Source organism: Geotrypetes seraphini, chromosome 8 (assembly GCF_902459505.1).
Source record: "Geotrypetes seraphini chromosome 8, aGeoSer1.1, whole genome shotgun sequence".
Taxonomy (NCBI): domain Eukaryota; kingdom Metazoa; phylum Chordata; class Amphibia; order Gymnophiona; family Dermophiidae; genus Geotrypetes; species Geotrypetes seraphini.
Genome location: NC_047091.1, coordinates 125,922,115 through 125,946,807, shown reverse-complemented (window position 1 = coordinate 125,946,807; position 24,693 = coordinate 125,922,115). Strand labels below are relative to the sequence as shown.

Sequence of the window (24,693 nt, the reverse complement as noted above, 5' to 3'; positions counted from 1 at the left end):
GAATTGAAGTTGCTGAACCAGTGTAGCCATTGGGGCAGACCAGCCTCTAAAGCTTCTATTTCTCAATGGATGCACCTGGCTATTTTCTCAGTGTACACTGGCTGTGAAGGTTTTGGATCGATGAAAGATACCCATGCCACAGTTCCATGTTTGGATGATATTGTTATGATCCTTGGAGTGTCAATTCTGAGATTCTTTCCTTCATTTAATTGATTTAATCTCCCTTTGATTAATCTTGTGTGGATCTGATTGTTTTTGGTTAATCTAACTTTTTCATCGCAATGTTTCTATAACCATAAAGTTCTATGACCTCACAATGCAGGTGTAAAGAGCCTTAGCCTATAGGAAGAGGAGATGCAAATATTAAGTCTTAGCCAATGGGGAGGAGATAGTGGATGCTGCGGATAGGCAGACTACATGGGCCATTATCTGCCATCATGTTTCTATGTTTCATTTGCAGTGAAGGTTCACTCTAATGGAAGTGTGGCACCTTCTTGGGCAGAGTCCAGGGCAGTGCTGCCTGATGAAATTTGTAAGGCAGCCACATTGTAAAATTTTATAAAGGTATGGAAGGTAGACTGAGTGGATGTGGTGGTACAAATGGATGGGGCCTTCGGGTCCTCTGTGCTGGTCAAAGGCTGATCTGTCCCACCCTAGACTCAAGAGATTGCTCTGGTACATCCCATCCTTAATGAATCGTATGTTGTTTGCACAGGAAGAATGAATTAGGTTCTTACCTCAATAATCCTCTTTCCTGTAGAACAGCATACGATTCCTTATGCCCCACCCTGTCAGATGTCTGTTATGTCTACGTTGGCTTGAAGGCTGGGAAGAGTATCCAGTGGCTTGGCTCAAGGAAGAATAAAAATAAGAATTCCTTTGCATACAGGCACATTAGAGCAGAGATCAGTATCAGCACATTTTGCCTTGCTAAAAGCTGTACAAGTGTTAGTGCCGATTGCACACAGGCAGGTGGTTTCTTTCTGTACCATTATTTGTTGCCCTGTTGGGTAGTTGTTTATTAATTTTTGTTTACTACTTCAGAACAGATCAAATTTGTCTGGATCAGGGAGTTCCCCCAAGCCCTTCCTTGTTTTCATTTCCTCTCCTAGGGATTATCTCTTGTTTGATATGGAGTGAGAAGGGGGCACTGCCTAGAGGAAAAAAAGGGCAGAGAGAAGAAATTGATTTGTCTTCTGCTAGCAACTTGCGAGTTGAGGTTCTTAACCCATCTGTAAGTAATTGTAAGCTGTTCTACAGGAAAGAGGATTATTGAGGTAAGAACCTAATCCTTATTATCAAGGAATGTGGGACACTATCAAAGTCTTATAATCAATTCATACTACACTGATATGTCCACTTTTCTTAGCATTGCCCATGATCGCTTTATTAGAATCAGATGTCAACATGTTCATATTGTAGTGAACAGCCTAGATAGCCTGCAGGTAGGCAAGTTATTGGTCTAATTGTTGGAAAGGTCATTGCCTCTCCTTAGAGTTGTGGTGTCAAATTTAGCTGTCTGATCAACTGAATTTTGCAGTTTGCTACTTCTAGATGAAAGCATGTTTGAACTTGAACCACCTTATCTATTTTCTTCAGCAATCCCATATGTTCCTAGTAGGTCACTTAATTCACTGAATAAGATGGTCATACCCCATGCTTCTAAAGCACATCTGGCAAAAACCAGGGATAGTGCATTTTTCTGGTTGGGCCCAGTACTTGTGAACAGTCTACCCATTGCTTTATGCAAAGAGAAATCTTTAAAAGTCAATTTACAAGTAAACAATCAGGTCTTCACTTTACATATAAGGCACTTATAATCCCCTTTCACTCTGCTTTCAAAGAGTAAGGTAGAAAGTTTGTTAATTGTGCGTGCTGTTACAATGATGATGGTTCTAAATTTATACCTGAATGAGATCATAAGATTGTATGCACACAATAGATGTGTTATCATATATACCTTATTAATAAAACAATTCAAAAAGAATTAAAATAAAACCTAGTGCATTATAAAAATTTTTTTTGCATAAGTTGGTTGCTTACTAGAAAATATCAATGTAACATGTTGATGGCCAATGACAGTGGTCTAGTGTAACCTTTCCATTGAGCAGTCACTTTACTTTTCAGCTTGATTTACAAAGCAATGTATCTAAAGCTCAAGAACCCAATGGCATGGAAACCAGATGCCACAGCTGTTAAAGGAAATAGGTACCTGTCTAAAATATATAAGCTGCTTTGATTGTAACCACACAGAAAGGCAGTATATCAAGTCCCCTAAAGAATAACATGGGAACAAAATTTGTCCTTTTCCTTGTGGATAACTGTGGGAAACCATTCCATGTCATTCTTTAGTGTCCATCTCAACCTCAGTCCTTCCACATCAGGGACAAATTGTCCCCGTGTCATTCTTTTCAGTACATCTATACCAGCTGGTGAAACTCAGCACCATACCATACCAAATTGATTCTTGTATGCCACAAATGTCAACTAGGCATCACTGCGGCTTACAAAATATTAGAAATGATAGAGGCATAGACATCATACAAATGACTGTATAAAAATAAGTCAGTGTAGTTGAGAATAGATTTTTTTTCACCAATTCTGAGCTAATATAGCCACCGAAGGACACAAAAAAGCTGACATTTCACAAATAGGGTTTTCTTAAGTCCAATAAAAACTAGCAGCTTTCTAACTATAGTTATGTTTGTCTAACTTCCATTTTTATATTGAAGCAGCATGTGAAGGCTATCGCATGCAATTTTATGTTTGCATGTTTCTGCTACTTCATTATTAGGAGTCATTCTTTTATTATTAGCTGTCATGTAAGGAACAGCTGTCAATAAGGAACAGCATTTCAATTATTCTTCAGAATCAATGTTAAAAGCAACTAATTAAGAGATTAATATAATGAGATAGAATGGCCAGGACAAACCTGAAATCAATGAGCCTGAAGAGCAGTTCTAGTTCCATCACTGACTCATTGGCCGCTATGGGGATTCCATGTCATTCAGTTCCTTACAGTTGCATTATAGTTTCATGTAAATAGTACATTTTACATGATCAAGGACACAAAGACAGGGGGTATTTGCAATCCAAATGGATTTTTCTTTATTCAAACAGGGGTAATGACTGGTTAGTGCAAAGTGCACCACTGCCTTTACCTGAGGGAAATCTCCAACCCCTTGCAGAAGCTGCATTCTCCACTGGGAGAGGTCCAGACCTGCACTCATCACATCTAGTGTCGAGTAACAAAAGCAAAAACTACTATCAGTAGAATTGGTTGAGTTTTCATAACTCCCAAAATTTCTGGGATGACCAGACCCCTTCTATCCCTCCTCCCCCTCCCCCCAAAACAAAACGATATAGGAGCAAGAAGTTAACTACCCCCTCGCCACCTAGTGCCAACAATAACCCTGTTCTTAAATTAAAAAATAAGCCAGCATACATAGTAGAAAATTTCTCTTAAAAATTTCACAATCTGTAAATGTATAATTTTTCTCTCAACATAAAAGTTTACAATATATGGTAAACAAAAAGGCTCAGGGAAATATTTTTCAAAAACAAAACGAAGAGAGCCAGGAAACCTGAAGTGTGTATTTAAAGCTGCAGACAGTTTTAAAACCCTGTAGATTGGAGCCAGTGACTTTGCTGATGGGTAAGGAAAAAAAAAAAAAAAAAGATTGAAAAACTGCAGTCCAAACACCAACAACCTTTCCTTCAATATCCATCCTGCCACGATGGTTTTATCTGGGCATGCGCATCAAGTAGGTGATTGTCCCAAGTTCCCAGATATCCTCCTGTGGACAGAATTCCCTGAGGTGCTGCGCTTACTAGCGTCTGTAGGGGTGAAATCCTTGTACATTATGGTTCTGTCCTCGTCCAAAACCACTGCCCCCTGCAGGTGGGCCACCCGATGTTGGCGCAGAGGGTCCTGCTGTGTATGAGGGGGGCTGCTGGCTGGCATCAGTGAAGCTTTGTCCAAAAGCACTCATGTCTTGACCATAACCTGCTAAAGAAAAAGCTAAAATTAAAATTGAATTTGGGCTATAGTGTACATGAATATTAGTGATCCTATACAGCTATGCAATCTTATCTGTCCCTTCTAACCCTCAAAACATCCCAAATATACTTCTCCCCAAGGCAAAGGGTATCAGCACCAACCCACTTATCCAGATTACATCATGCAAAAATTAAAGCTTTCTGTTTATATTCATTCCAGCAATTTCTTATATTCCAGTGTGTGCAGTTGAGGCTGGAAATATAAAGCATAATTACTTACCTGTAACAGGTGTTATCCAGGAACAGCAGGCAGATATTCTCACAGATGGGTGACATCATCCACAGAGCCCTGGTACAGACAGTGCAAAAGTGTACTGTCATTTTAAATTTCTGCTAAAGTATCAAGACTACCATACCGTGCATGCGCTGGTACCTTCCCACCCAACATCAGCTCACGGGACCATCAATTCAGTAAAAAAGCTAAGAAGGCAACTAGGGGAGGTGGGAAGGTTGTGAGATAGCTGCCTGTAGTCCTGGATAACATCTATTTAGCGGTAAATAATGGTGCTTTATCCCAGAACAATCAAGCAGGATATTCTCACAGGTGGGACTCCTTAGCTAATATGGAAGGAATGGAGGGAAGTTGGCATCTGAACAGAGAACAAATTTTGTAGAACTGCTGGGCCAAACCAACTATCCTGTCTGGAATTATTCTCCAGTCAGTAATGGGATGTGAAAGAATGCATTAAGGACCAAGTCACTATTTTACAGATGTCAATGGGAGTGGAATGTAGATAAGCTACTAAAGTTGCCATTGCTCTAACTTTATGTGATGTGACATGACCTTCCAGCAGTAGCCCAGGCCAAGCATGGCAGGAGATGATACAGTCTGCCAACCATATAGAAATTGTTCTTTTGGTTACAGGAGTTCCAAGTGTGTTAGGATTAAATGACAAGAATAGTTGAGTGGAAGTTCTATGAGGCTTGGTCCGATCCAGGTAGTAAGTCAAAGCACATTTGCAGTCCAATGTGTGAAGTGCAGCTTCACCAGGATGGGAATGTAGTCTGGGGAAGAAGACAGGCAGAACTATAGACTGGTTGAGATGGAAGTCCAAAACTACTTTAGGAAGAAATTTGGGATGTGTGCAAAGGACAACATTATCACCATAGAATGTTGTATAAGGTGGATCTGAGAGAAGTGCTTGAAGTTTACTGACTTGTCGCAGAAGTGATGTCGATTAAGAAACCTACTTTCCAAGTAAGGTGCTAGAGAGAGTATTACATTACATTAGTGATTTCTATTCTGCCATTACTTTGCGGTTCAAGGCGGATTACATAAGAGTTGTCAGGAGGTTACAAGATAATTAGTTGGATTACATAAGAATTGTCGAGAACTTAAGGTGATACATGTTGGGTAATTAGAAACATTTTTGATTTGATAGGGGTAGACAGTGTGGTAGGTGGAGTTTGTGAAGGAACTGGTCATGTTAAATAGGTTTTATGTATTTTTTGAAGAGTAGGGTTTTGTTGGAAGTTGTTCAAATGAAGGCTTCATTAAAGTAGTGAGTACATTGAGGTCCTAAGCAACTGGAGGAGGTTTGATTGGTGGTTTAGAATGAAATAGACCTTTAATGAACCTGGAAAACAGGTGTGTAGCCATAGGTTTATTGTTCCGAGGTATATGAAAAGCACTGATAAAACTGAGATGCACCCTTACTGAAAGTTATTTTTAGACCAGAGTTGGAGAGCTATAAAAGATAATACGGAACTGATGACAGAGGACACGTGTTTGGAGGTAATGCTTGCTGGTAACACCAAAGGGTAAAATGAGTTCACTTGAAATAGTAACAGCGTTGTGTGAATGGTTTCCTGGAAACATCTATTATGGCTGATACTGGAGCAGAGAGTGAAATTATCTATCTGTTGCGAGTGTTAAGAGAGCGTAGATTGGGATGGAGAAGGGACCCTTCATTTTGAGTCAGCAAAGTTGGAAAAATTTTTAGTGGGATGGGTTCCTGGTCAGCTCTACTTCTTTGTAAATCTTTATTGCCAATCTCCTTTGTAATTCCACTGTAATCCTCTTTTGCCAAATTATGTTGCAGCTCAATGACTTTGCTCAGTTTTACCTCTTTTGTAAACCGCATAGAACTGAAAGGCTTATGTGATATATAGATAAAAATGTATGAGCTGAAGGGGGGAAGCAGGGGTTATCTTGGCCACCTCGACGCTACGAGGATAAGGGTGGCTGGTTCCTGTTGCAATTTGAAGAGAATCTTTCCTAGCAGATTAATTGGAGGGAATGCAGAGAAATGGGTTTGCACAATTCAGGAGAAAAGCATCTGTCTGCAGATGAGGAAATATAGTCTGGAACAGAAGAGAGGAAGTTTGTGATTATTCGGAGTTTTGAAGAAATCTATTTGTGGAGTTTTCCAAATTGAGATAATCTGATGTTTTACAGTTGAGTTGAGTGACCACTTGTGAGGTTGAAGGAATCTGCTCCATCTGTCTGCCTGAGTGTTTTGTTTGCCTGTAGACAGCTTTGAGAAAAATGTTTTGTGGAATTCCCAATTCCAGATCTGTATTGCTTCTCGGCAGAGTGGGCAAGACCCTATGTACCCTCATGTTTGTTTACATAGTACATGGCCATTTGATTGCCTGCCTGGATCAGTACTACTTGGTGTAGAAGGTGATCCTAGAAGGTTTGAAGAGCATTGTGAATTGCTTCTAGTTCTAGAACAGGGGTGTCAAAGTTCATCCTCGAGGGCCACAATCCAGTCGGGTTTTCAGGATTTCCCCAATGAATATGCATGAGATCTATTTGCAATACATATTCATTGGGGAAATCCTGAAAACCCGACTGGATTGCGGCCCTCGAAGACTGACTTAGACACCTGTGCTCTAGAAGATTGATATGGAAAGCTTTTTCTTGAACACTCCAAGTGCCCTGAGTGTGAGGACTGTCTAGGTGGACTTCCTATCCTAGCATGGAGACATCTGTATCTTTTGATGCGGAGGAATATGAAACAGTAGGTCCCTTGGTAGATATGTTGGTATCAATCACCACTGAAGGGACTGACATAGTGGGGGGATGACTGAGTTTCTGGGATAGTTGATGCTGCGGCTTGGGACTACTGGGAGGCAAAAGTCCACTGAGGCTTTCTGAGGTAAAGACATGCAAATAGAGTTACATGAACTGTTGAAGCCATGTGTCCTGAAAGATGCATCACCTATCTCGAGGTGATGGTTTGGAGAGTAGACACGTGTTTGCAAGAGGTGAAGTAGTGTCTTGTACATAAGCAATGCCTCCACTGGGTCAGACCCGAGGTCCATCATGCCCAGCAGTCCACTCACGCGGCAGCCCAACAGGTCCAGGACCTGTGCAGTAATCCTCTATCTATACCCCTCTATCCCTTTTTCCAGCATGGGGACAAATTTTTCCCGTCCCCACGGAAACTCATTTTCCAGCCCTGCAAGTTCTTTTCCTGTCCCTGCCCCATTCCTGCATGCTCTGTCCTCATCTGCACAAGTCTCAAACACTTTAAAATCATAAGTGTTCGAGGGTTGTGTGGTTAAAGGCAGAGTTTACAGGAACAGGGCAAGGACAGTGACAAAACTTGTGGGGATGGGACGGGGAAATTGAGGGAGGTAAACACAAGCCTGAGTTGTGTCCAGTAGAAACCCAATGAATTCCAGAGACTTTTGGTAATTGACTGCAAAGCCTAGCAGTTCCAAGAAACGTATGGTTGAGTTGATGGATAACTGAGCAGCTTGAGGTGATCAACCAGTCGTTGAAATAAGGCAATACATGAAAGCCATAAGAGCAGATAGTTGCAGCCACTACAACTGAATATTTTTGCGAATACCCTTGGTGCTGATGCTAGACTGAATGGCAGCACTTGTTTTGGAAGTGTTGTGTTCCTATCTGAAAGCGAAGATACTTTCTGTAGGCTGGAAGGATTAGAATATGTGTATATGCTTCTTTGAGATCCAGAGAACAAAGCCAGTTGTCCTTGTCCAAAAGTGGAAAAAGGGTTCCCAGAGAAAGCATCTGGAATTTATCTTTCACCAAATACTTGAGGGCACAGTGATCTAGAATTGGATGCAGATCTTTTTCGGTATGAGGAAGTATTTGGAGTAGAACCCCTGGCCTCTCTGCAGAAGGGGTACTGGTTCAAAGTTAAAGGATTCAGTTGTCCAGGGAGGTCAAGTAAATTTTATACAAAAAAAAAAAAAGAAGTTGATGCTCCTAGCCCAAAAACCGAAAATGGAAAAATTAAAAGAAAATAACTGAAAAAAAATATAGGGAAGGCACAATAAAAGGAAAAAACTGACACGCTTTGGAGTATCTCCAAAAAACCCCAAATCCTCAGCTCCGTGAAAAACCGATGGTCCCACAAACCGACATCAAGCAAAAATGAACCGGTGAATATGTTGCCTGTCTTGCGACTTTTGAAGACATTTTAAGTGACAGTACACTTTTGCACTGTCTGTACCTGGGCTCCATGGATGACATCACCCATCTGTGAGAATATGCTACCTGCTTGTCCTGGGATAAGCCTTATTACATTAGCATTTATGGATCACTAATATGCCCCAGGAGTTCAAGGATTTACAATTTAGAAGAGCCTGGTCATGTCCAGTATTTACATTATTTCATTAGGGTTCATGACAGATATCTTGTTTTGTGTTCGTAGAGGTGTTTGTTTATGGTATATAGTTTGGAGAGAAGTCTGGTCATATCTGGCACTGTAATCTTGACATTACAAATTCTGGTATGAGTGTCACTTTCCTGGTTTGTGAGGTGATGGGTATGTAGAGTATGTGTGACCAAAAATTGTTGCATAAGATTTCAGTACAATAAAGCTTTATAAAACAATAAAGCACCCAGACACAGTTCTATCCAAGGCAGAGGTGATGGAAAAGGAGAACTGAGCAGAACAAGGGGTACAAGCAGACAGGGATCTGACTACCCAAGTGATCAAAAAGCCATCCTACCAGAAAATTGTCCATAGAACTATAAAACAAGATAAAAATCTCAGATAGCTGTAAATAAGGGTCATGGTGCCAAACCCCAGCCCTGGTTCTGACTGAGCTGAAGATAGAGGAGGAGGAGGAAAGAGACCAGAAAGGAGAAATGAGGCCTTATCTGCTAATTTTCTCTCAATTCCATAAGACAAGTCAACACCATGTGGATTATGCCCACCTACCAGCAGATGGAGCCAAAGAAAAAAAAATGTCCCATGTGCTTTACCCAATAAGGGCAACTAGAAGCCTTAGTGCTTCAGTATTTCAAACTAAGCAGCAATGGACTTTTGTTGACTCTTGAAATGTCATATTAATGCTACTCATGTTAACAAACTATTAAACAGGCTTTTGAAAAGTTAAACTGTTAGAAGAAATTGAATGTTGAGAACAGTTAATTTACTCCTCTTGTTCAACAAGAGAAGAACAAGTCTATAGCAATTTAAAGAAGTCTAAAACTGGTGATATACTTGGGAGGGCCTCTGGACTGTCTGGTGCAATTAAAGGAAAAAAAATTAGCATGTCAGATCTAATTTCTACTTCCTTAGTGCCCTCATCAGACCAGCCCATAAGCTATGGAATGTAGCAAAGCACTTCTCAAGTTGGATGATACTGTGAAACTTCTGTTAGAATAAGTCTGGCCCCAAAAGCAGCTAATGCTCGCACTCCTAATAAAAAATGCCTTGCAACGTATAAAAACATGACCATTTCTCTGCTCTGCAAATGTTGACCACAGTCACTGCTGTTAACTCTGCCCAAAAGTTAGACTACCTCCTTTATGGTTTGATTTTAATATAACCGCCCTTCCTCAGATAGTAATACTGAAAACATATGCTTCTGTCCTTTAAAGGTAGTAGTCTTAGAGGCTGTTTTGTCATATCATGTTCCTGCAAAAAAACCCCAAACCTGTCAGACTTTGAAACAATAGCTTACAAGGACAGGAGAAAGGAACATTTGCATTAAAAAATTTTAAACTCAGAATCCTGCAAGATAAGGAGACAGCTCCTAGGAAGACAGTTTTGAGAGTAAGAACCTTTGATATCACTTTATTAAGGGGCTGAAAAGGCAGAAATCCTAGCGCTTTGAGGACCAGATTCAACCCACTCAGATAGATATGACAGCAATACCCTTCAGAGAACTGCACCACAGCCAGATGAGTTGATACAAAGGACCTTATTAGATGTTTCTAAAAGCATGAGAAAAATGCTACTGGAACCTTTCTGAACATACACAGGATGAGAGAGAATAATGAAGCAACAGAGAACCAGCTCTCTGAGAGCATGGCTCAAGATTCATCATGTTATGTGCACTGTAGAGATAAATTGCTTCCTAACTTGAAGTGCAGTAAGTTTTAAATGATGTAATATTGTATACTTGTTGTAAAATGAAAAAATAAATAAAGAATTTGAAGAAAAAAAAAAAAGAAGTGCAGCAAGGATCTCCTGCATGCATCTGAAGTGCAACTGCTCAAGGGTGAAACTCTAAAGAGAATGAAATAAGAATCTCTGACACCTGACCCCATAACCAAGGTCATAAGAATAGCCTTACTGGGAAATCTAATTTAGCTCAATAATCCATCTTCATTGTGACCAATCCAGGTCACTAGGACCTGGCAAAAACTCAAATAGTAGCAATATTCTATACTACTGATCCAGGGCAAGCAGTGGCTTCCCCCATTTCTATCTCAATAACAAGACTATGGACTTTTTTTCCTCCAGGAAATTATCCAAACCTTTCTTAAAACCAGCTATGTTAACCGCTCTTACCACAATTTCTGGCTACACATTTCAGAGCATAACTATTCTGAGTGAAAAAAAAACATTTCCTCCTATTTCTTTTTAAATTATTTCCCTGTAATTTCATCAAGTGTCCCCCAGTCTATGAAATTTTTGATGCAGAGAGAAAAAAAAATCTATCCACTTGTACCCGTTCTACACCACTCAGGATTTTATAGATTTCAATCATATCTCACCTCAGCCGTCTATTTTTCCAAGCTGAAGAGCCCTAACCTTTTTAGTCTTTCCTCATACGAGAGGAGTTCCATCCCCTTTATTATCTTGGTAACTCTTCTTTGAACCTTTTCTAGTTCTTCTATATCTTTCATGCGATAAGGTGACCAAAATTGAATGCACTACTCAAAGTAAGGTTGCACCATGGAACAATACAGAGGCATTATAACATTTAGTCTGGTTAACCATCCCTTTTTAAATAATTTCAAGCATCTTGTTTGCTTTTTTGGCCGTCGCCACACATTGGGTGAAAGGTTTCAGTGTATTGTCTACAATGATACCCAGATCTTTTTCTAGAAAAATGCAGTGGTTAACCAAATCAAAATAAGTTAGACGGACACACCAAGTCTCCTGGGCCAGACAAAAGCATTAGAATTACAAGGCAGGGCCTGGGTGACATGAAAATGTCTGAATTGTTTGCCCTTACCTCAGGAGAGGTGGGAATACCTACAGAAAACTTTCTGTGAACTGCAAAAGTGCATCCAGATCTTTAGATTCATTCTTTCCATCAAGACAGAAAGGCTAACTTTAGGGGTTGGCATTTGTACAACCCCATGAATGCAAGGCTGCAAGGGTATCCTTCCATTCCCCTAGACCAGGGGTTATCAATCCAGTAGTCAGGATGCACCTAGCCAGTTAGGTTATTTGAATACCCATAATAAACATGCATAAAATAGATGTGACAGAATGCAGATAGTGCATACAAATTTATTTCCTGCATATTTGTTATGGGTATTCCAAAAACCTGATTGGCTAGGTTTGTCCTGCGGACTGTCCTAGACTAAGAAATTTTACTTTAATATTCTATACTTTGTTTAGAGACACTGATAAGAGATAGAAGAACATCTCTTTTGAAGAAACAGGAGGTGCGCTGTCCTGGCCACTGCAAGGTTGTCATGCTTCTTTGTTTGTTGATGGGAGCAAATCTAGTCCCTATAAGACATATAAATATTCCAGCCTGAAATTCTGGAGACACTTTTAGAACAGTGGTCTCAAACAATACCGAGGGCCTCAAAATAGTTGGTCCAAAATCTTGTCTCTTGCAGCTGATACTTTGATAGTTTTTCATTTTCTGCACGTTGCACTGCTTTCAACTGTGTATCGCTGAAATTAATTGCTTCTGACAATTTCAGATAATCCACATTTTGGATTTGTAGGTACTTACCTCATGCAAAGTTGTCATTTCTTTAATAAAACATTAACTATTTTTTCTGCGGCCCTCCAAGTACCTACAAATCCAAAATGTGGCCCTGCAAAGGGTCTGAGTTTGAGACCACTGTTTTAGAATAACAAAAGATATTTTCACCTGAATAGGGAAAGCCTCTGAAATGTTTTTGGATTCACCATAATGCTTGAGTACCTGAATAAATTCATGTAAACCGTTCTGAGATCCCTTGGCAGAATGGGACTGAAAATTAAATAAATAAATAAATATGGAATTCCCCATGGCAGGTATTACCAGAGGATCACAATGCCTACGGCTTCTAGAAATATGGAAATTATACTTAGAGAGTTCTTCCTTTGGAAAAGTTGGATTATGAACTGGTATTCTTCATTCACTGTGCATTCCCTATGTTTTAGAACTAAGTCTGGTCCTAAAGACCCCTGAAGGATAGACTGCAGCCAACATGATTGAAATTTCCACTTATCCAGCACCATCTAACTGTGTTTCTGCTTTACTGAGTATCCCAGACTTGAAAGCAGAGGGAAAGGTCAATGCTCTTAGCTCCCTCATAATGCTTAGAATAAGGCAGCTTGGAGAGAAAGACTCATACAGAATCTAGGGCAGGGGTGGGCAAACTTTTTGATTCATGGGCCATAATGGGTTCTTAAATTTGACAGAGGGGCTGGGCGACAGGGGCGGGGGAGGCAAGATTCCATTCTGTTTTATGACAGTTTATGTACTGTTCCTCAAGGAGTTTGTCCAAACCTATTTTTTTAAACCCAGCTATGCTAACTTTATCAAATGCTCTAGCAAAGAGTTTCAGAGCTTAAGTATGCATGGAGTGAAAAAATATTTTCTCCAATTTTGTTTTTAAATCTACTATTTTAGCGCAAGCTAAGAGTGTCGTACATTTAATGCAGATGTTGCTATCAAATCAACAACGCGGGAACGCCATCAACCCTCTCATGGAAAGCTGTGGTCGGAATGGGGAGGAGTGAGGGTGGGGGGGGGGGAAGAGGTGAATTCCGCTCCAGGCAGCAGGGAAAGGTGTGCCCGCAGTGAGTGCCGAAGCTCCCCGGACTCAAGAAGGGGAGGAGATGGAGATACTGCGGCCGCCTCTCCGCTCCTACGCCAGCACAGAGACTGACGACCTTAGCTCAATGAGTCGCACCACAGAGCTGGGCACCAAGATATGCAAGGATCGTGTCAGCTGGGTCTGCAAACCTCTACAACCAGAGAGCATGGACTGCAGGGTCTATCTCTGGTGCTTCGCCTAGCTTGCAGCTTTTTATTTGTTGTGGGGAAAAAAAAGTTTGGCGGGCTGGATTAAAAAACTAAACGGGTGGGATATGGCCCACGGGCCTTAGTTTGCCCATGTCTGCTCTAGGGAAAAAAGAATAAACTCTGCTTCTCAGATTCCTACAGTATTGCTCAAAGGTTACTAAATAATAACCTAGGAACCTCTGAAGCAGATAAGTGAATCAACAGAATCAGGCTAGCAGCTAAGATTTTGTGGATGCTTGAGGATATCCTTTGCATACTTTTTGCTTGTGAGCTGTTGGCCTGAAAATAATCCCTACTACAGCCTTTTCCTGTCCAATCTAGCAAAATGGTCATCTTTGGGCTCCTCCCATGATCAAGATAGGAAAAGAGAATGGACTTCAACTGCCACCATAAGCAGTGCTTGGTATGCTCCACAGAGGCTTACATTCTGAGCGCAGCCCCACAAAATTACCTCAGGTGCAAGGGTAACTCATCTATGCAAGACTAGTGCATTAGTCTATATGCCCTTGAAGAACAGTGATCCCCATCAAAGGCTTGTGGCCCAAAGTCTAAGGTAAACTGAAACTGGGAGTTGACAATGGCTCCCCCCCCAGTCTTAAACTGCAGTGTGGATAAAAGATCTCACCTACTGTTGCATTGCTGTATAATAAAGTAAACTGTAGAAAGGCTTCTTGTGTTGACTTTAAACTCTACTCAGGGAAAAAAACCCCAAACACAAGCCGGAGGGGTGAGGGGTGTGTGTGCGAGTGAAAACACTTGCTTTAACTCAAGACCTCTAGAAGTACCACCCATCCCTCCTCCACTTAACTGAAGCCCAGTTCTCCACCTGGCTTTTGAGCTTGCTCAGGAATCAAATCTAGAAGCTGCACAGTCTGCCTATCTCTATCTGCTGGAGACAGAGAAATATTGAAGTTAAGGCTGCATCATGTCCTTATTTGGTTAAGTACACAGGGCCTTATTTCCATCTCCTGGTGGAAGGGCACAACCCACAGGATCTGAAGTAATCTGGTATGCACACTAACAGCTTATAACCCTCATATACGAAGAAAGAACATACATCCCTTAAGATCTTAAAAGAAACACATGGAAAATGGAGACTGACAAATTGAAAGCTTAGCCTGCCTGCTAAAAATCTATTTCTCAATATCTGGTTTTTGAAGCGTGTCATATACGGAGTTTCTACACATCTGTATTTTTGGATTGTTTAGCCTTTCCACGTATTTTCTACCCTAGGACTAGCAGGGACCCCTGAGGAAGACTTTACTATTGAAACACGGACCGTGCTGGGTCCAATGCTCTCAGCGGACTAGGTCCTTAAAGTTTTTATGTGGATTGCTATGTTGATTTTTTAATATACCGTATTTGCCGGCGTATAGGACGACTGGGCGTATAAGACGACCCCCCAACTTTTAGCTAAAAAATAGAGTTTTGTGTTATACTCGCCGTATAAGACGACCCCTTCTTCCGCACACCTTCTCTACCGCCCCGGGTGCAGCACAGCCGGCCAGGTCCCCTTACTTTTGTGGCACTTCCCCGACCGACCGACAGACAACAGCCCCGATCCGACAAACCTCCCTGCCCTTAACCGCGAATCTAAATTACCTTCTTACAGCTGCTGTAAGAAGGTATTTAGATTCGCGGCTACAGGGCAGGGAGGATTGTCGGACCCGGGCTGTTATCGGTCGGTCGGGGAAGTGCCACAAAAGTAAGGGGACCTGGCCGGCTGTGCTGCACCCAGGGCGGGGCGGGCCGCTCCTCTCCCTTGGTAGCCACTCGAACCGCGAGGCTACTCTCCTTCTCCTTATCTGCCCTGCTTGCAGCACAGAGCCGAACGGAAGTCTTCCCGACGTCAGCGCTGACGTCGGAGGGAGGGAGGGCTTTTTTTAAGCCCTCCCTCCCCTCCGACATCAGCGCTGACGTCGGGAAGACTTCCGTTCGGCTCTGTGCTGCAAGCAGAGAAGGTAGGGAGAAGAAGAGCAGCGCAATAAGGGCATGTAAACTGTACCCGGCGTATAAGACGACCCCCGACTTTGGGGAGGATTTTAAGGTACTAAAAAGTCGTCTTATACGCCGGCAAATACGGTACTTTTTAATAAAGTCAATTTCAGGAACATCGCCTCTCCACAGTGTTTTTTGGTTTCTCTTAGACTTGTTTTCTCTGTGAATTCTCTAGGGTCAATTTCTTTGCTTCCCTTAGTTACTCTACCAAATGACCAAATTTAATTAATTAGACTCAGCTGAGTGAACACAACCAGAAATCTCACTATATATTGACGTTACCATGAGTGTGATGTAGCCACTACAAAATTTCTACAAGAAAACTGCCACCACTGAAGGAAAGTCCAGATGATGAGAAAAAAAAGTTGTTGAAATGTATCAGTATTGATAGGGTTACAAGGCTCTGGAACTTTATTGAAACATTATCTCCAAATGGAGAAGACTGGAGAAAGGGTGAATCTTCCATGGAGTGGCAAAATTACTCCTTGGGTGCAGAGTGACAACTCATCTGGGAGGTCACAAAACATCCCAAAAAACTGCAGATCTCTGAAGTCTCAACTAACGTCATGACTTCACAATTAAACAACAACAACAAAGACTGAGCTAAAAAAGTATTCATAGGCGACCAAAACTGCTACTATCCAAAAGTAACATCAATGCTTATTTAATATTTGCAAAGACACAACTGGATAATTCCCAAGCCTTGTGGGATAGTGTCCTATGGACATAAGAATCAAAAATGGAACTCTTTGGACAATACAGGTTCTATTGTGTCTGGTGTAAAGCAAATACAGCATTCCACAATAAGAAAAACATATCAATAGCCAAACATGATGGTGGTAGTATAATGGTGTGCAGAAGTTTTGCTGCTTCAGGACCTGGAAAAAAGCGTAGTTGCTTACCTGTAACTGGGGCTCTCCAAAGATATCAGGGAAATGCACAAGAACACCGAGATGACGAGGGGGGGGGGGGTTATTTGGTACACTGTCTGTCAGATGGGTACATGGTATTCTCAAGCATAGCTCAGAGAGGAGAGGTGATGGCCTAGTCAGAAATTTTAGAGGTTAAAATAGTTTCTGTTCCCACTCCATCTAGCTGTTTTATTGTCCTCCATTGTCTGTAGGGGATTGAGATTTGGTTCTTCATAGCTTGACAGACTTGGTGGTTGATCTACCTAACTTTGTTATATTGAGGGACTTCAAATATGTATGTGGCTAACCCATCTAACCCAAGCATTTGCCACTTCTTCAGTTTTGTGGTTGACCTGGGCCTGACCCAAGTAGCTCAAGGGCCTACATCTTGAATCTTAAATCAGGCCCAAAGAGGCTAACTTCTTAATGATGGGCTTGGGTGCACCATTGTTGTGGACATATCTTGATCACTGCTCCAAGGTGTGGGAGGATTTCACTGTGAGTGCAGTAGAATCTAGGTGTAGAAACCTTTGGGGGATTGACCTTGGCTATTTGCAACCAGTTTTTGGTTTCTTGCCAGACATTCCAACAATCATTCCTAGAAAAGCAGGCACAGGAACAGAATTCAGTGCTTAGGGAAGCAACAGACAGCAAAGCATCCTTGCAGGCAGTATGCGCTACTAACTGGAAGTCCTTAGTACATTGCAGGTATCTCACTATTGAAAAGCTATACTAGAAGGGCTGAGCATAAATGGAGGAAATAGCAAAATCTGCCCATGTACTGCGAGAAGCAGAGTTATTATTCCCTTTTGAGTAAAAGCAGCTAAGGAGGCTTATTTTGTCCATTTTTGGGGAGCTTGTACATAATTCTGAGTATTTTTTAAGTTTGGGTGTATCTGTTATAAGGCTCTTTTTGGTTTATTACCTTCCTATTTGGTATCTTACCTAAAACTAATTCAATTCATTAAAATGTACCAGAAATTCAGGTATGTTCCTCTTTCCTACCCCAAGGGTCTGTTGCTATAAGACTTTGTTGGACAGGACATTGGAATATCAGGCGGGGAAGTTGAACTCCTGAATGAGTCCGCTGATTGTTCAAGCCTATTCTTATCTTACATTTAGGAAATTATTGTTTTCTTTTTGTAAGTATTAATGGTATTGTTAATGGCATTTTTATTATGTTCATGCTTTTTTTTAATATATTGTAAACTCGCTTAGAAATTAGATAAGCGATTAAATCAAATTTAGAAATTAGATAAGCGATTAAATCAAGTTTTAATAAAACTTTGAAACCTTTTGGTAGATCTGGCTGCATTGTTTGATTTGATAGATCACAGTGATTGTTGGTTTATTATTTTTTTGTACAGGGTATTACTGAGAGATCTTCCTCCTATCACCTCTCATGTGGAGTTTCACAAGGGTTTGACTCTTTTTGCTTCATATTTACGGAATGAGTGTTTATGGATACATGGATAACATTTTACTAGTGAGATATTGTGCCAGTACTGCAGGATTTAGACCTTATTCCTCTTCAGGATTGTTTGCAGGTTGTGTCACGCCAGCTTATACAGCATCAATTAATCCTAAATGCTGGAAAGACAAAGGCTTGTTGGATCGTAGGACATTTACCATGTCTTCAATGCCTACCTTGCTGGTAAAAGGTGAAAATCGGACTCAAATATCTAGGAGTCATTGATGTTGAATTGTGCTTCAATCAGCAAATCACCTCTCTGGTTCGGTCAGGATTTTATGTTTTGCATATGCTTTGGGATCTCCAACCTAATTTTCATGAAACTGCGCTCAATACTCTTTTGTTAATTGCTTTGCTAATGTCTAAACTGAATTAGGGGAATGTTGTTTATGCCAGCAGTAGTAGGTATTTGATAAAGCATTTACAGACACTGCAAATGAAAGAATTTGGTTCCTGGTGGGGATTTGTAAAAAGGATCATGTTACCCCACTGGTTTCCAATTGATTACAAAGTGAAATTTTAAATCTTAACTGACATAAGGCATTTTATGATGAGACTACTTTCTATTTAGCAATGATAATTTGTTCTTATGCTTCCTCTAGTTGCGACTTGAGAAAGTGCCTTTTTTTGGTAAACTCCCACATTATGGAATTTACTTTCTCCTTATATTCGGGAGTGTGGGTCGTATAAGAATTTTAAGGTTAAATTAAAAACTCATTTTTTAATGGAAGCTTTTGGGCTATATAGCTCCTAGACTCCAGTTCTTCAAAGAATCCTGAGACTTCTACATGGTCCTTGCTTTCTTTTAGTTATAGCATTCTTTTCTTTTATTGTGCATATAAACCACCTAGACATTTTTGATACAGCGGTATTAAGTTTTAATAAACTGTAATCAATTGAGCCTCAAATGTCAGATTATTTTTTTCTCTTTATTTTGTTTTCTATACTGTTCTCTGAGGGGGAGCTCAGAACGGTTTACATGAATTTATTCAGGTATTCGAGCATTTTTCCCTGTTTGTTCCAGAAAACTCACTAATAGAGAATGACACGGTGACAAAATTCATCACCGTTCCCGTCCCGCGGATAACCGCGGGAAACCATCTTCATGTCATTCTTTAAGGAGAGAGGGAAGAACCAGAGTATGAATGGCCACAACCACTGACCCACAAGCTTTGCTTTGAAGAATGCTGGTGTAGAAGGACTGAGGATGAAATAGACACTAGAAAATGACATGGGTTTTTCCCGCGGTTATCCGTGGGGATGGGAACGGTGATGAATTTTGTCACCGTGTCATTCTCTACTCACTAACTAATGTACTTGGGGCAATGGGGGGACTAAATGACTTGCCCAGGGTCACAAGGAGCAGGGTGGGTTTGAACCCACACCCTCAGGGTGCTGAGGCTGTAGCTCTAACCACTGTGCCACACTCTCCTCTATTTCTTTAGTTCATAGATGTCTGAAAATACATCTAAGCATACACCTGAGAGGATCCCTCGCTGCCTCGGTCTCATTCCTCCTCTCAGTCCATAAGAGTTTAAGTGCAAAGGTTGGCATCACTTTTAATTTGGTAGGAAGGGAGAGGAGGCGAGTGTGGCTGCATTTCCATAACATCTATGGAGAATCCCTGTTACAGGTAAGCAACTATGCTTTCTCCATAGTATCAGCAAGGAAATGCAGGCGAACAATGAGGTGAATACCTAGCTGAAGTGTTCCAACTATACTTAAAGGGCAGATAAAAAGCTTATGAAGGAATGAAAATACTATGAAGCAAAGAGGTTGCGGAGGACTGCTTGTTCAAATGCTGCATTTTGTGCTAACAAATGGTCCAAGCAGTAATGCTTGGAGAAGGTGAGAACTGAAGTCCATATGGCTGCTCTGCATATACAGCAGTGGTCTCAAACTCAAACCCTTTGCAGGGCCTCATTTTGGATTTGTAGGTACTTGGAGGGCCGCAGAAAAAATAGTTAATGTCTTATTAAAGAAACTAGTCTTTAAGCCCGTTACATTAACGGGTGCTTGAATAGATGTGTCTGTCTGTCTGTGTTTCTTTATCTCTCTCTCCTTGGCCGCTGTCTGTGTCCTTCTGTCTCCCCCCCCGAGCAAAGCTGTCTGCCCCCAGCACACACCTCCCCCCCAAAGCATCCCCCTTTCCCTCTCCCTGTCTCTCCTTGGCCCCTTCTGTCTTCCCCCCCCAGAGCAAAGCTGTCTGTCCCCAGCACACCTCCCCCCCCAAGCAGCCCCCTTTCCCTCTCCCTATCTCTCCATGGCCCCTTCTGTCTCCCCCCAGCACACCCCTCCCCCCCAAAGCAGCCCCCTTTCCCTTTCCCCCCAGTATTGATACGCTTCTTACCCTCCCTCCATGAGGTAAAACGCTTTATAGTTTATAAATCTTTCCTTTTGGCTAAGTCTTAATAATAATATTGTACTTTATAACTAAAGAGAATATGACCAAGAAACTGTTTTATTTTACTTTTGTGATTATGATAAACATATTGAGGGCCTCAAAATATTATCTGGCAGGCCGCATGTGGCCCCTGGGCCGCGTGTTTGAGACCACTGATATACAGTATCTGTAACAGATGCTGTTCTGAGGTTGCTTTTGCTCTGAGTTGATGTGGGTCAATATGACCAGAAGTGTAAGTCCTGAAGAAGAAAATGGAAGGAAATAGAGTCAGATTCAATGTGAGTGTTTACTTAGAAATAAGTCTTCCAGGAAAGTTTGTACCATAAAGAACTAAATATTGAGAGGATTTGCAAAGTGTCCTGTATGTGATAAAGATAATGTATTAACACTATCTTGCATCCAACAAATGTAGAGAAATCTCTGCTTGCAATGGATGAGATGGAGAAAAGGTGATAGGCAAAACTAGACTGTGTTAAATGAAAATTTGAGACTACTCAGGGTAGAAGCTTAGAATGAGTATGGAGAAGAACTTTATGAAAGAACAGGGTATAGGGTGGATAGTGAGCTAATGCTTGTAGTTCACCAAGTCTCCTTGCTGGCAATCAGAAAGAAAGTTTTCCAGGTAAGATGCTTTAATGGAACTGACACCATCAGCTAAAAAGGATCATCCATGAGTCTGGCAAGGACAATATTGAGGTCCCATGCTGGAGGTGGTGATCTAACCAATGGTTTCAAAGTCACGAGTCCTCTTACAAAGCAGAAGGCAATAGGAAAAATGGCCAGAGATTTTCCCTCGAAAAGGAAATGACAAGCTGAGATGGCAGCTGGATGTATATACAAACAAGGGAGTAGATCAAATTTAATTAAACAAACAGGTACATAAACTGAAAAGGTTTGGAGGCCCAATTCTGAGAGATTAAACAAGTAGGAAAGTATAATGTTCAGACAGCATGAAAAGGGGTCTTCATTCTGTGACTGAGCCCAACTGGAAAAACATCTCCATTTGCAGTGCAATATTTTGCGTGTAGATAGTTTGCTGGATGCTAAGAGCACCTGCTGAACTTGCTTAGATAATGCAATTGTGTTTATTAAGTACTATTCAATCTACAGGCTTTGAGGGACAAGCTGCTGAGGTCAGGGTATAAGATCTGTCCTTGATACTGTGTTAGCACACAGATGACTTGCCCAGAGAAAGACTGGCTTATCTATTTGAAAGGGTTAGAAAATGCAAAAATCAAAATTGTCTGTCAATGATTACGTAGAACAACAAAAAATATTTTTTTTCTTGATACCTTGGATTTTTTAGGGTGCTGATTCAGGAAATTGCATTGGATAGACTGCATCAGCTCTGGTTTCTTAGATATTGTTGAATTTATTAATTTTTTACCGCTATTTAAAAGATCTCTTCTGCAGAATCAGGATGTCATAACAAGATTTCTTGTTTTGAATGGAAAATTTATGTATTTAAATTATACATTTTTTTCCTGTAGAATCATACTGCCACCACAACATATAAAGCAAGGCCTGATGAAATAATTTGTAAAGGCGTTGAATAAAGACGGTTTGTGCCCTGAATATATAGCGCATATGTTACCTGGACTTACCATGGAAAAACAGAAGGCAGGAATTTTCGATGGTCCACTGATCAGGCAACTTATCAATGACCCACATTTCATATCATCAATGAATTAAATCGAATCTTGTGCCTGGTCTTCATTTGTTCTTATTGTGAAAAACTTTCTTGGCAACAAGAAGGCAGACAACTATACACAATTAGTAGAGGATATGCTCTTTCATTTCACATCATTCTCCAGAGAACCTTGGTAACTTAAGCAAAGAGCAAGGTGAAAATTTCACCAAGACATAAAAACAATGGAAGCCAGATACCTAGGAAGATGGGATGCACACATGATGGCAGATTATTGTTGGAATCTTATGCGGCATTCTTCTGGCAGATCCCACTCTCGGCAGTCTTACAAAAGGAGCTTCTTATGTGTCGAATGACTGGAAAGTTTGTATCAAACTTATGCTTTTGGTATGAAATAAGTAAATTTTCAGGTTGTAAGCTTTTCTTTTAATTTTTAATATGTTTCCCCTTCATGCTTAAAAGACATTAATTTAAGCACTACATTAAAATATCCTGATTTTTTAATGGGTGAGAAGAGTGGTATATGGCACATGTTCTGTATCTCAAAAACTAGAGCTGATAGGAGAAAATTAGTGGCATTTTTGGAATCAGCAGGTCAAATATACCCAGAAACAAATTGAGGCACCAAAATGAGTGTTGATCAGTGTTAGCTGAGGAACTCTGGAAATGAGAGGGAAGGGAAGATAAACCGAGGTAGCCCCAATTCCACTGAATTTGGGTGAATGAAGCACAATAAGAGTCCTGGGATGTGATCCATTGCAGGGATTCCCCAATGATTGAAAAGCATCTGAACTATTTTGGAATCTAGAGCCCACACATAAAGGTTCAATTTGAGACTGAGTGAGTCTGTTATGTGGTTCACATGACCTGGAAGATATATTGAAGGAGTTGATAGTGATATTGCAAGGTTCCAAAGTCTTAGAAATTCTCAGCAGATGGAGGGAACCTGATCCTCCTCACTTGTTTACGAGGGTCAACTTAAAAAGTTTCTGGCCTGACCAAGAAAGAGCACGATTAACATCAGAATTCTATAGCTGCCCAGCAGACAGCATTGACAAACATCTAAGGCTAGATTTTTAAGTCAGTCTGATGTTTAGTTTTGTTTTGTCAGCCTTAAGAAGTGAACTTCTCCACTTTATAAACAATTATAAAACTGATAAAACTCCTTCATTTGAAGGGAAAATCACCTATCAAAATGAAATAAATCTGAGTTAGACACAGTATATAGTGATGCATTTTCATTTTCAACAGTGAAAGCATGGGCTGCCAAGTTTAAATGTGGCTGGACAAACACTGTTGAAGAACGCTCCGGACATCCAAAAACAACAAAAGGCACCAATTCACTCCACCCACAATTGCAATCTATCAACTACCCTGTTCCATCAATCTTACACATCTCTAACCCACAAGAAAACTTAACAAATCACATTAATGCTATCTCAAATAAAAGAAGACATCAACGAACCCTTAAAAAAAGAATAAGGCAAATAAAACCCATCAAAACCAATATCTCTACTGAACCTATCACATCCGCATCTATTCCCTGTGCATATCTTAATACCAGATCTGTCAGGAATAAAGCCTTCCTAATTAACGATTGGATCATTAGCAAACAGATAGCCTGTCTTTTCCTAACCGAAACATGGCTACTATCAGAAGATGATCCAATAATAATTGACCTCCTACCAGACAATTTCAAAATCCTTACGTTAAATCGCCAGGGAAAAAAAGGAGGAGGATTAGCAATCATTCTTAAAGAAGGATTTGAGTTCGAATTACTAGATTCCAAAGTGACTGACCAACTAGAAATTTCAGCCTGTAAAATTAGTAACTGTCAACTAGAAGAATCCCTATCCTGTATATTATTCTATGAAGGCTTCTGTGAATTTGTCCTACATAATTCAATTAGTCCTTCCTACAATATCATCACAGGAGACATAAACATACACTTAGAAGAGGACAACACAAACGCGAAAGAGTTTAAACACTTTCTATCCCTACTCAACTACAACCTCCCTTTACCCACACAAACGCACGAAAAAGGCCATCATTTAGATGTGGTAGCTATGTCCACAAAGGAAATCCCAGACCCTGTCATCTCTCTACCGAAAGGCACCTGGTGTCACGATATCTGGTCCGACCATTTTACTTACTATTTCAAGTTAATCTGATCCCATTGCAAATCTAAAACACGTCCAATGATAGAAAGAGAACACCACACAAGAGGCTATATTAATCCAGAAGAATACTGGTCACACTACGAATTGCAAACGGAGATAGAAGAAGGAATCGATTTCTGGGACCACTGGATGATAACCAGCACATCCATTCTAGATAAAATTGCCCCTAAACGTAATAGCAAAAGCAATGCAAACAAATATAACAAATGGTTCGACACCGAACTCCTAAAAACGAAACAACTAGTTAGACAATTGGAAAGAATTTGGAAAAAAACAGGTGAATCAGCAGACCGTAACAAATGGCGAGCTAACATAAAAATCTACAAACAAATGATAAAAGACAAACGTAAAGCATTCTACTCTACTAAAATCAACTCATCTTGCAATGATTCGCAAGGAATCAACACAAAAGAGCTATTCAACCTGATCACGAATTTATTCGACACCACCCGCTACACCATACCCACACACAACACTAAGTTACCCTCTGCAAATGACTTAGAACTGCACTTTGATTCAAAAATTAAAAACCTTAGAAACCGCTGTTCAACAAACGGCCCTAGTGATCATCAAATAGCCAATACCCTAGATAATGATATACC

The 24,693-nt window shown here is 40.6% G+C and overlaps 1 protein-coding gene across 7 annotated transcripts in view; it reads right to left on the bottom strand.

The window, feature by feature from the left end:
• Positions 1-2,536: 2,536 nt before the first annotated feature.
• Positions 2,537-24,693, bottom strand: part of DAZAP1 (DAZ associated protein 1) — a 233,212-nt gene continuing 211,055 nt past the window's right edge. For 2 of the 7 annotated variants that reach the window (XM_033953993.1, XM_033953999.1), the window contains one exon: positions 2,537-4,009. In XM_033953993.1, coding sequence (XP_033809884.1) covers positions 3,831-4,009 — 179 coding nt within the window. In that variant the 3' untranslated portion in view covers positions 2,537-3,830. The remainder of the gene's footprint in view (positions 4,010-24,693) is intronic. The other 5 variants (XM_033953994.1, XM_033953995.1, XM_033953996.1 and 2 more) reach the window with 5 other exon arrangements.